This window comes from Ixodes scapularis, unplaced genomic scaffold (assembly GCF_016920785.2).
Source record: "Ixodes scapularis isolate PalLabHiFi unplaced genomic scaffold, ASM1692078v2 PGA_scaffold1__304_contigs__length_218370807, whole genome shotgun sequence".
Taxonomy (NCBI): Eukaryota; Metazoa; Arthropoda; class Arachnida; order Ixodida; family Ixodidae; genus Ixodes; species Ixodes scapularis.
In genome coordinates this window covers 80,207,889-80,221,431 of record NW_024609846.1, presented here as the reverse complement: position 1 = coordinate 80,221,431, position 13,543 = coordinate 80,207,889, and the positions used below count along the sequence as shown (strand labels likewise).

Genomic DNA, 13,543 nt, shown 5'->3' with positions numbered 1-13,543 from the left:
AAAAAAACGATTCTGCGCCGCGTGGACGCTTGCATTACGCTTCACCGTGCTCGATGCCGCACCACAGGCTTTTATATTAGGTCTTCATCGCATTTTCAGCCTCGTTCTCGAAGTGTTCTTGAAAGCAGGAATAAGTTCGCACCGAAGGCGAAACTACCGAAGCTCCTTCCTGCTGTTTTCACTTCGTCAATAACTCTAACTTGGTTGACGGTTAACCCGCGTTAATCGCATATGTTGTGCCTAAATCATTTCGAGGCTTCGTTCCAAATAACACTTACGGTAACTGAAGTTAAAACAATAATTTTCACGGTCCTTTTCAAAGTGACTTTAGAAGCGATCAGGCTCGTAGCTTCCGGAGAGACGAGTCGACACGCCCAGCGCCATTGAAGCCTCTCGGCCGGCGTGTAAACAAACAAGCCGAGAATTGTGACATACTGACGTCAAAGTTCGCCCTTCTCCTCCTCTTCCTTAAGATATCAAGGAGAGCGAGAGGGAAGCTGGAGAAGGAGCGAGCATATTTTCCCGGTCCGCCTTCAGGAAGCCCTGGCGTCGATCCAATGAGTCAGGCGTCAATAAGTCACCCGCGTCCTTGCCTTCGCTGTCTGTCTTCTTCGTCCGATGCGAAACTGAACGTCAACGCGAAAACCTGCGGCACGGGTGCCCAGCAAGTATTTTGTTTGGCTGCGCGAATATTCGAGCGCGAAAGTTTTGGAAACAGGGGGACAACGCTTTGATGGGGGGACCCAAACCGTTTGAGCCCCGTATTCTAATGATGGCTTTATGCGTTTGGCAGAAACGTCTTTACGTGGTATAACATAACAACAACTGCCACAAAATGTCGGCAGTAGAGCACTTGTTTCTGCTGCTCTACAAAATATTGAGACGTTCGCGGAAGTCATTTTGCCTTCTCGTCATGCGTGCTAAAAAAAAAAAAAAAAAAAAAGCCCCGAGATTATCGTCACTATTTGAGAACAACCATGTGTTCTCAGATATGTGGCATATGCCAGATGGGGACGCTGGCCTGATGAGCTACTGCTGCGACATGTGCTGTCTGGAGCAGCGCTTCCGACTGGTGTGTTTAGCGTCCTATCCCGCCCGTACATCGTGGTCCCAAAGTGGCCACGAATGACATCATAAAAACCCAGGTGTCACGCTGTCGGATGTCGCGATCCTGGCGGTTGGTCATAGAAATGCTGGCGAGAAGCACGAGCGAACGTGAGATGCTGCTGTCGTCGCGGCGTCCCAACTTCTGTCTGCCGAAACTTGCGTGGACCGCCACACTGGAGAGCGACCTGCAGCAGAACAGGCGCCTGCCACATCGAGAACCGCTGCTGGGACGCCGCCAGAATCGCGACCGGCAACAGCGTGACACTTGTATGACGTGACAAGGCGAAAATCGAGGGACCACTTTTTTGGACGCTGTACACGCAATAGTCAGGGACGCGTTCCGGGCACCATACTACAAGCAACTCTGGCAACTCTGGTACGGCAAACGATGCATATGACCCCTCACGAACACCGAAAAAAAGAAAACTCCTAACATATGTTATTGTATGTGCGTCTTTATACTCCATCGCGGAACGTCTCGTGATGTCGCTATGGCTGCAACCAAGGAATCGTTCATATCTCTTCTCCCGGAATAAGGAACCATTAACCCAGACTTGTTTCACACTGCACTGCCCGCCGCTTGTTTCAAGAGATACTTCGACGGACCGAGCGTCACTAACAGTGCCCTACATTTTTCCGTTGCCATTTATATCCAAGTCTCACTAACCCACCGTGGACAACTCTGCCCCCGTAGATACAAGCTGAAATCCTGGGTTTTGAAACAAAATTTTCTGCGGCTCTTTAAAAAATAAAGTGCTATAAATGCTGCGCCATTTGCTCCAGACTGCCACTAGGTGCTTACCCAGCTACACACTGCACAAAAAAATAATGTAAATAATTTCCGCTAACATTGCGCCAGAAGTCAGTATAGTTTATCTTCATCAGCACAGAAACCGATAGTTCTAGCGTCGCTATTTGCTGAATTGTTACGGTAAGCTTGTGCTAAATTTTGAAAGTGTATTCGGACGTTTCCCGATATTCTTTATCTGTGGTCTATTCGGGCGGGTTAGTCTGCTTCGTTGGGTGCGCTTCTCGCACCACTCTCCGGTGCACTACGAAAAAGCTACTCCTGCGGTAACGTAGACATCGCGACTTTGCGTAGCTCGCTTCGCCGCAGCGCATCCTTGTGCTAAGGAGAAGAACTCTCCCCCGGAGCGGTATGGCGCTCGAGCGTGGCTGTATTCGGGAGGACAAATGACTTGGAGGATGCTGATGTGACAATGCATTAAAAGGAACGAAACAAAATCGCGGTTTGTCTGTATAACACATTGCGGCCCCCTGATAAGTTGCATGCTCCAGTGTTTTTGTTTTTTTTGTTTTTTTAAAGTTTTTTTTCTTGTTTTTAAATCTTGTTTTTTTTTAAGTTTGGAGGGATGAACTTGGGTATAAGGAAAGGATTGACGAATAACCTTGGATAGATGTAGCTGGGCTGCCCCTAATCACGGTAAAAACCTGGCAGACTTGAGCTCACGGCGGTGGGGCAATAAAACCGTAACTCTAAAAAGGAAAGTGATCCAGTCCGATCCTTGTCGAGGAACATGATGTAGGTGGAGTTTATCGCAAGTTGCACGCATGCTTGGGCAACACAAATATGTCACGTAAGTGTATATACAACATAGCAATGATATAGTTAATCATCAAAATTACAGAAGAGCCCCGATCAATCTTAAGAGGTTGATAATACGTCACACTTTTTTTTTTTCAACTAAGGGTCGCTGTGTTTCATATCAGCTGGCTAGCCCATTGTACAACTTCAGTTTGTGAGTAATGCACGAAGCACAGTCAGGAAACTCGGTGTGTGATTCTGTGTTCTACCTCTTTCTCTTTTCAGACGGAATACGGGCTCAGCGAGGAGCAAATTGCAGGTACGTACGGGAAGCGTCGGACATGTTGCCGCGGACATGGAACCTTTTGCACGCTGGCTATAGCCGCATTCCGTGCAGAAGCCTCCTGCGTCGGGCGCCTAAGAGCTGCGCTCTAAAACTGAAGGTCTGTTATGGCGCCGCCCATGCACAGATGCTGCAATAATTTGCAAGTGCGATCCAGACTTAACCTCGAACCGCGTGCCGAGGTGAGGCAGACCAACGTTACTTTGAGGCAGACCTGCTCTCCAGCCAGGACGTTCGCTGCTTGTCGTACCATGTTGCCAAGCGTCTCTTGCTGAAGCATACAACACTGAGCGCAGAAAGAAATTAAAAATAATAAGTATAAAACATACAGGTGTTGTTTTCGACCGCGAAAGTGCACGAGTAATTTAATAAAAACAAGCTCAACCTGTTAGAAATTCAAAGGGTTGAAAAATATCTAGTCTCAAAGCGCTCATCAGAATCCGCCAGAAGCCGCATGGCCCTTACATCAATGATGGCTGCGCTCGCGGCAGCTCTGGATTCAACGACGTGCTGGAACGGAGGCTGCGATCGTTATGAAGCCAGCTCCAGTGTGTCGCTAGCGCTGGCCGTCGGCGATACACCAGACGCCGCCATCTTGTCATCGCGCACGCAAATGACGTGTCCCTCAGGACGCACCCCAGTAAGGCGGATACCTTACGCGGTGCCAGCATCGCTTAAAATGGCAGCGCGCAGGAGCCTTTCTCGCAAACGTGTATACTCGGCGTCAACTACTGCGTGCTACGTCGTCAAAACTAACTTATCTTTCACAGTACTCCAACTCTGTCAAAGCTAGTTGCGCAAGCGCATGCAAATGAGGCGCAAAGGACAGTGCCACGCGCTCTCGCAGCCTTGACAATGTAGTACAAAATAGTTGACGCGGAGCATCGGGGACTTGCGCGATCAAAAGCGTCGCTGTGGTCGGCCGTGCACAATTGGCCGAATGCTGACTATGACGTCAGCAAAGGATGTTTCATCGACGGAAATAGGTGGACTGTAAGATCTTCGATTTTGACGCTGTTGGCAGAGTTGGCTTCAAAGCGCTATGATTTCAAGCTTCCACCATGCTCATTACAAACACCATGGAACTTGTTGTTCGCATAGTAATGACGTCACGAGAGGGAACCATATGAGGGCGCCACCAAAACATTTTGCCGCTAATACACGCTTTCAGGCAGCTGTGCATGGGTGCCGCCATAACCAACCTTCAGTTTTTGTTTCCTCTTATTCCGTTCGCTTCACTTCATCATTGCCACAGCAGGACAGCCTATTGCCACTTTAGGTGCTACGATGTCCTCCTCCCCCAGCATAGGCCTTTCTGGAGGCTCGTCAATGCACGCTTCAGTGGCTCGGCATCTTGGTAAGAAGGTCGGCAATGGCGGCTCAATTTGGCGCATGTTTAAAGAGTCCATAAAATAATCCGAGCATCTGTTTTAGAATGTTGACATCATCACGGTGAGAGCAAGCGCCAACACAGATTGGACACGAGTGATGTGTCAGCATTCGGCTGGGCCTTGTGTCATATCCTTGTTTCGAAGAGCGCCCGGTATTGCGCTCGGGCCCAATCGCTGAGTTAGCGCCATTCTAGGGTACTACGTCCCACGCATGTAGAGGAGGCTGTTCACAGGACTAGATTAAAGCCCCTCGATGTGTCAAGTGACTTTAGACTGGATTGCTCTTGGTATAATGTTGACTATAAACTGATCATTTTTAATTACGTTCCAGGCTCACGCAGCAAAAATGAAATCGCTTAGTCCTTCTAAGCTTATTGGCAACTTTCCCCGCGTGTTTTTGAACCTAATTCACTGCTTCGTGTTTTGACCGCCAGGCGCTGTGAATATCTGATTGACTCGAGAAGGCTAGCTAATGAACCTGCTGCCACAGATTTCTGGTTTAACCGCTAGTGCCATCGATTTCGCTTCAGTCGCCAATAGCACTAAATTTTTTTTACGCGCACCATTTTATATTAGAATTTAGGGGAGATATTTTTCTGCTAAATATCGTGGGAAAATTGTGACGTCACGTCACGTGACACTGTTACGCCAACTGACATCATGACATCACGTGACATCAAGTGACTCTTCGTCATGCGGACACCATGCATAGCACCGCGACGTCAAGTGACACTTCGTCATGTCACACCACGCGTATAGCCCCGGGACGTCAAGTGGCACTTCGTTATGCGGCACCACGCGTCGCGACGTCAAGTGGCACTTCGCCATGCGGCACCACGCGTAGTTCCGCGACGTCAAGTGGCACTTCCTCATGTGGCACCACGCGTAGTGCCGCGACGTCAACTGACACTTCGTCATGCGGACACACACGTAGCTCCGCAACGTCAAGTGACACTTCGTCATGCGGCACCACGCGTAGCATCGCGACGTCAAGTGGCACTGTCATGCGGCACCACACGTAGTGCCGGGACGTCAAGTGGCACTTCGTCATGCGGCACCACGCGTAGTTCCGCGACGTCAAGTGGCACTTCCTCATGTGGCACCACGCGTAGTGCCGCGACGTCAACTGACACTTCGTCATGCGGACACACACGTAGCTCCGCAACGTCAAGTGACACTTCGTCATGCGGCACCACGCGTAGCATCGCGACGTCAAGTGGCACTGTCATGCGGCACCACACGTAGTGCCGGGACGTCAAGTGGCACTTCGTCATGCGGCACCACGCGTAGTGCCGCGACGTCAAGTGGCACTTCCTCGTGTTGCACCACGCATAGTGCCGCGACGTCAACTGACACCTCGTCATGCGGACACACACGTAGCTCCGCAACGTCAAGTGACACTTCGTCATGCGGCACCACGCGTAACATCGCGACGTCAAGTGGCACTTCGTCATGCGGCACCACGCGTAGTGCCGCGACGTCAAGTGGCACTTCTCATGTTGCACCACGCGTAGTGCCGCGACGTCAACTGACACTTCGTCATGCGGACACACACGTAGCTCCGCAACATCAAGTGACACTTCGTCATGCGGCACCACGCGTAGCATCGCGACGTCAAGTGGCACTGTCATGCGGCACCACACGTAGTGCCGGGACGTCAAGTGGCACTTCGTCATGCGGCACCACGCGTAGTTCCGCGACGTCAAGTGGCACTTCCTCATGTGGCACCACGCGTAGTGCCGCGACGTCAACTGACACTTCGTCATGCGGACACACACGTAGCTCCGCAACGTCAAGTGACACTTCGTCATGCGGCACCACGCGTAGCATCGCGACGTCAAGTGGCACTGTCATGCGGCACCACACGTAGTGCCGGGACGTCAAGTGGCACTTCGTCATGCGGCACCACGCGTAGTGCTGCGACGTCAAGTGGCACTTCCTCGTGTTGCACCACGCATAGTGCCGCGACGTCAACTGACACCTCGTCATGCGGACACACACGTAGCTCCGCAACGTCAAGTGACACTTCGTCATGCGGCACCACGCGTAACATCGCGACGTCAAGTGGCACTTCGTCATGCGGCTCCACGCGTAGTGCCGCGACGTCAAGTGGCACTTCCTCATGTTGCACCACGCGTAGTGCCGCGACGTCAACTGACACTTCGTCATGCGGACACACACGTAGCTCCGCAACATCAAGTGACACTTCGTCATGCGGCACCACGCGTAGCATCGCGACGTCAAGTGGCACTGTCATGCGGCACCACACGTAGTGCCGGGACGTCAAGTGGCACTTCGTTATGCGGCACCACGCGTCGCGACGTCAAGTGGCACTTCGCCATGCGGCACCACGCGTAGTTCCGCGACGTCAAGTGGCACTTCCTCATGTGGCACCACGCGTAGTGCCGCGACGTCAACTAACACTTCGTCATGCGGACACACACGTAGCTCCGCAACGTCAAGTGACACTTCGTCATGCGGCACCACGCGTAGCATCGCGACGTCAAGTGGCACTGTCATGCGGCACCACACGTAGTGCCGGGACGTCAAGTGGCACTTCGTCATGCGGCACCACGCGTAGTGCCGCGACGTCAAGTGGCACTTCCTCATGTGGCACCACGCGTAGTGCCGCGATGTCAACTGACACTTCGTCATGCGGACACCATGCATAGCACCGCGACGTCAAGTGACACTTCGTCATGTCACACCACGCGTATAGCCCCGCGACGTCAAGTGGCACTTCGTCATTCGGCACCAGTGCCGCGACCTCAAGTGACACTTCGTCATGCTGCACCACGCGTAGCGCCGCGACGTCAAGTGGCACCTTGTCATGCGGCACCACGCGTAGTGCCCGGACGTCAAGTGGCAGTTCGTCATGCGGCACCACGCGTAGTGCCGCGACGTCAAGTGGCACTTCCTCATGTTGCACCACGCATAGTGCCGCGACGTCAACTGACACCTCGTCATGCGGACACACACGTAGCTCCGCAACGTCAAGTGACACTTCGTCATGCGGCACCACGCGTAACATCGCGACGTCAAGTGGCACTTTGTCATGCGGCACCACGCGTAGTGCCGGGACGTCAAGTGGCACTTCGTCATGCGGCACCACGCGTAGTGCCGCGACGTCAAGTGGCACTTCCTCATGTTGCACCACGCGTAGTGCCGCGACGTCAACTGACACTTCGTCATGCGGACACACACGTAGCTCCGCAACACCAAGTGACACCTCGTCATGCGGCACCACGCGTAGCATCGCGACGTCAAGTGGCACTGTCATGCGGCACCACACGTAGTGCCGGGACGTCAAGTGGCACTTCGTCATGCGGCACCACGCGTAGTTCCGCGACGTCAAGTGGCACTTCCTCATGTGGCACCACGCGTAGTGCCGCGACGTCAACTGACACTTCGTCATGCGGACACACACGTAGCTCCGCAACGTCAAGTGACACTTCGTCATGCGGCACCACGCGTAGCATCGCGTCGTCAAGTGGCACTGTCATGCGGCACCACACGTAGTGCCGGGACGTCAAGTGGCACTTCGTCATGCGGCATCACGCGTAGTGCCGCGACGTCAAGTGGCACTTCCTCATGTGGCACCACGCGTAGTGCCGCGACGTCAACTGACACTTCGTCATGCGGACACACACGTAGCGCCGCGACGTCAAGTGGCACTTCGTCATGCAGCACCGCGCGTAGCGCCGCGACGTCAAGTGACACTTCCTCATGCGACACCACGCGTAGCCTCGCGACGTCAACTGACACTTCGCCATCCGACACCACGCGTGGCGCCGCGACGTCAAGTGGCACTTCCTCATGCGACATCACGCGTAGCACCGCGACATCAACTGACACTTCGTCATGCGGACACACACGTTGCGCCGCGACGTCAAGTGACACTTCGTCATGGGACACCACGCGTAGTGCCGCGACATTAAGTGGCGCTTCGTCATGCGGCACCACGCGTAGCGCCGCGACTTCAAGTGACACTTTGTCATGCGATACCAGGCGTAGCGCCGCGGCGTCAAATGGCACTTCGTCATGCGACACCACGCGTAGCGCCTCGACGTCAAGTGGCACTTCATCATGCGGCACCATGCGTAGCCCCGCGATGTCAACTGACACTTTGTCAAACGGACACACACGTTGTGCCGCGACGCCTGTTACACTTCGTCATGCGGCACTACGCGTAGTGCCGCGACGTCAAGTAACACTTCGTCATGCGTCACCACGCGTAGTGCCGCGACGTCAACTGACTCTTCGTCATGCGGACACACACGTAGCGCCGCGACGTCAAGTGGCACTTCGTCATGCAGCACTACGCGTAGCGCCGCGACGTCAAGTGACACTTCCTCATGCGACACCACGCGTAGCCTCGCGACGTCAACTCACACTTCGCCATCCGACACCACGCGTGGCGCCGCGACGTCAAGTGGCACTTCCTCATGCGACATCACGCGTAGCACCGCGACATCAACTGACACTTCGTCATGCGGACACACACGTTGCGCCGCGACGTCAAGTGGCACTTCGTCATGCAGCACCACGCGTAGTGCCGCGACGTAAAGTGACGCTTCGTCATGCGGCACCACGCGTAGCGCCGCGACTTCAAGTGACACATTGTCATGCGATACCAGGCGTAGCGCCGCGGCGTCCAATGGCACTTCGTCATGCGACACCACGCGTAGCGCCTCGACGTCAAGTGGCACTTCATCATGCGGCACCATGCGTAGCCCCGCGATGTCAACTGACACTTTGTCAAACGGACACACACGTTGTGCCGCGACGCCTGCTACACTTCGTCATGCGGCACTACGCGTAGTGCCGCGACGTCAAGTGGCACTTCGTCATGCGTCACCACGCGTAGTGCCGCGACGTCAACTGACTCTTCGTCATGCGGATACACACGTAGCGCCGCGAGGTCAATTGGTACTTCGTCATGCGGCACCACGCGTAGCCCCGCGACGTCAAGTGACACTTCGTCATGGGACACCACGCGCAGCCCCGCGACGTCAACTGACTCTTCGTCATGCGGATACACACGTAGCGCCGCGACGTCAGGTTACACTTCGTTATGCGGCACCACGCGTAGCGCCACGACGTCAAGTGGCACTTCGTCATGCGGCACCACGCGTCGCGACGTCAAGTGTCACTTCGCCATGCGGCACCACGCGTAGTGCCGCGACGTCAGGTGGCACTTCCTCATGTGGCACCACGCGTAGTGCCGCGACGTCAACTGACACTTCGTCATGCGGACACACACGTAGCTCCGCAACGTCAAGTGACACTTCGTCATGCGGCACCACGCGTAGCATCGCGACGTCAAGTGACACTTCGTCATGGGACACCACGCGCAGCCCCGCGACGTCAACTGACTCTTCGTCATGCGGATACACACGTAGCGCCGCGACGTCAGGTTACACTTCGTTATGCGGCACCACGCGTAGCGCCACGACGTCAAGTGGCACTTCGTCATGGGACACCACGCGCAGCCCCGCGACGTCAACTGACTCTTCGTCATGCGGATACACACGTAGCGCCGCGACGTCAGGTTACACTTCGTTATGCGGCACCACGCGTGGCGCCACGACGTCAAGTGGCACTTCGTCATGCGGCACCACGCGTCGCGACGTCAAGTGTCACTTCGCCATGCGGCACCACGCGTAGCGCCGCGATGTCAAGTGGCACTTTGTCATGTGGCACCACACATAGCGCCGCGACGTGAAGCGGCACTTCGTCATGTGGCACCACGCATAGTGCCGCGACGTCAAGCGGCACTTCGTCATGCTGCACCACGCGAAGCCCCGCGACGTGAAGTGACACTTCGTCATGGGACACCACGCGTAGCCCCGCGACATCAACTGACTCATCGTCATGCGGATACACGCGTAGCGCCGCGACGTCAAGTGACACTTCGTTATGCGGCACCACGCGTCGCGACGTCAAGTGGCACTTCGCCATGCGGCACCACGCGTAGTGCCGCGACGTCAAGTGGCACTTAGTCATGCGGCACCACAAATAGCGCCGCGACGTGAAACGGCACTTCGTCATGTGGCACCACGCATAGTGCCGCGACGTCAAGCGGCACTTCGTCATGCGGCACCACGTGTAGCCCCGCGACGTCAAGTGACACTTCGTCATGGGACACCACGCGTAGCCTCGCGACGTCAAGCGGCACTTCGTTATGCGGCACCACGCGTCGCGACGTCAAGTGGCACTTCGCCATGCGGCAATACGCGTAGTGCCGCGACGTCAAGTGGCACTTAGTCATGCGGCACCACACATAGCGCCGCGACGTGAAGCGGCACTTCGTCATGGGCCACCACGCGTAGCCCCGCGACGTCAACTGACTCTTCGTCATGCGGATACACACGTAGCGCCGCGACGTCAAGCGGCACTTCGTCATGCGGCACCACGCGTAGCCCCGCGACGTCAAGTGACACTTCGTCATGGGACACCACGCGTAGCCCCGCGACGTCAACTGACTCTTCGTCATGCGGATACACACGTAGCGCCGCGACGTCAAGTGACGCTTCGTCATGGCACACCACCCGTAGCCCCGCGACGTCAACTGACTCTTCGTCATGCGGATACACACGTAGCGCCGCGACGTCAGGCGGCACTTCGTCATGCGGCACCACGCGTAGCCCCGCGACGTCAAGTGGCACTTCGCCATGCGGCACCACGCGTAGTGCCGCGACGTCAAGTGGCACTTAGTCATGCGGCACCACACATAGCGCCGCGACGTGAAGCGGCACTTCGTCATGTGGCACCACGCATAGTGCCGCGACGTCAACTGACTCCTCGTCATGCGGATACACACATAGCGCCGCGACGTCAAGTGACACTTCGTTATGCGGCACCACGCGTTGCGACGTCAAGTGTCACTTCGCCATGCGGCACCACGCGTAGCCCCGCGACGTCAAGTGACACTTCGTCATGGCACACCACCCGTAGCCCCGCGACGTCAACTGACTCTTCGTCATGCGGATACACACGTAGCGCCGCGACGTCAAGCGGCACTTCGTCATGCGGCACCACGCGTAGCCCCGCGACGTCAAGTGGCACTTCGCCATGCGGCACCACGCGTAGTGCCGCGACGTCAAGTGGCACTTAGTCATGCGGCACCACACATGGCGCCGCGACGTGAAGCGGCACTTCGTCATGTGGCACCACGCATAGTGCCGCGACGTCAAGCGGCACTTCGTCATGCGGCACCACGCGTAGCCCCGCGACGTCAAGTGACACTTCGTCATGGGACACCACGCGTAGCCCCGCGACGTCAACTGACTCTTTGTCATGCGGATACACACGTAGCGCCGCGACGTCAAGTGACACTTCGTTATGCGGCACCACGCGTCGCGACGTCAAGTGGCACTTCGCCATGCGGCACCACGCGTAGTGCCGCGACGTCAAGTGGCACTTAGTCATGCGGCACCACACGTAGCGCCGCGACGTGAAGCGGCACTTCGTCATGTGGCACCACGCATAGTGCCGCGACGTCAAGCGGCACTTCGTCATGCGGCACCACGCGTAGCCCCGCCACGTCAAGTGACACTTCGTCATGGGACACCACGCGTAGCCCCGCGACGTCAACTGACTCTTCGTCATGCGGATACACACGTAGCGCCGCGACGTCAAGTGACACTTCGTTATGCGGCACCACGCGTCGCGACGTCAAGTGGCACTTCGCCATGCAGCACCACGGGTAGTGCCGCGACGTCAAGTGGCACTTAGTCATGCGGCACCACACATAGCGCCGCGACGTGAAGCGGCACTTCGTCATGTGGCACCACGCATAGTGCCGCGACGTCAAGCGGCACTTCGTCATGCGGCACCACGCGTAGCCCCGCGACGTCAAGTGACACTTCGTCATGGGACACCACGCGTAGCCCCGCGACGTCAACTGACTCTTCGTCATGCGGATACACACGTAGCGCCGCGACGTCAAGTGACACTTCGTTATGCGGCACCACGCGTCGCGACGTCAAGTGGCACTTCGCCATGCGGCACCACGCGTAGTGCCGCGACGTCAAGTGGCACTTAGTCATGCGGCACCACACGTAGCGCCGCGACGTGAAGCGGCACTTCGTCATGTGGCACCACGCATAGTGCCGCGACGTCAACTGACTCTTCGTCATGCGGATACACACGTAGCGCCGCGACGTCAACTGACACTTCGTTATGCGGCACCACGCGTCGCGACGTCAAATGTCACTTCGCCATGCGGCACCACGCGTAGTGCCGCGACGTCAAGTGGCACTTAGTCATGCGGCACCACACATAGCGCCGCGACGTGACGCGGCACTTCGTCATGTGGCACCACGCATAGTGCCGCGACGTCAACTGACTCTTCGTCATGCGGATACACACGTAGCGCCGCGACGTCAACTGACACTTCGTTATGCGGCACCACGCGTCGCGCCGTCAAATGTCACTTCGCCATGCGGCACCACGCGTAGTGCCGCGACGTCAAGTGGCACTTAGTCATGCGGCACCACACATAGCGCCGCGACGTGACGCGGCACTTCGTCATGTGGCACCACGCATAGTGCCGCGACGTCAAGCGGCACTTCGTCATGTGGCACCACGCATAGTGCCGCGACGTCAACTGACTCTTCGTCATGCGGATACACACGTAGCGCCGCGACGTCAACTGACACTTCGTTATGCGGCACCACGCGTCGCGACGTCAAATGTCACTTCGCCATGCGGCACCACGCGTAGTGCCGCGACGTCAAGTGGCACTTAGTCATGCGGCACCACACATAGCGCCGCGACGTGACGCGGCACTTCGTCATGTGGCACCACGCATAGTGCCGCGACGTCAACTGACTCTTCGTCATGCGGATACACACGTAGCGCCGCGACGTCAACTGACACTTCGTTATGCGGCACCACGCGTCGCGACGTCAAATGTCACTTCGCCATGCGGCACCACGCGTAGTGCCGCGACGTCAAGTGGCACTTAGTCATGCGGCACCACACATAGCGCCGCGACGTGACGCGGCACTTCGTCATGTGGCACCACGCATAGTGCCGCGACGTCAACTGACTCTTCGTCATGCGGATACACACGTAGCGCCGCGACGTCAACTGACACTTCGTTATGCGGCACCACGCGTCGCGACGTCAAGTGGCACTTCGCCATGCGGC

General features: G+C 56.5%; 1 protein-coding gene across 1 annotated transcript in view; it reads left to right on the top strand.

Moving 5' to 3' along the window:
* Positions 1–13,543, top strand: part of LOC8034870 (calmodulin) — a 130,101-nt gene that overhangs the window by 98,884 nt on the left and 17,674 nt on the right. Inside the window, exon 2 of the mRNA XM_042290808.1 lies at positions 2,939–2,972. Coding sequence (XP_042146742.1) covers positions 2,939–2,972 — 34 coding nt within the window. The remainder of the gene's footprint in view (positions 1–2,938; positions 2,973–13,543) is intronic.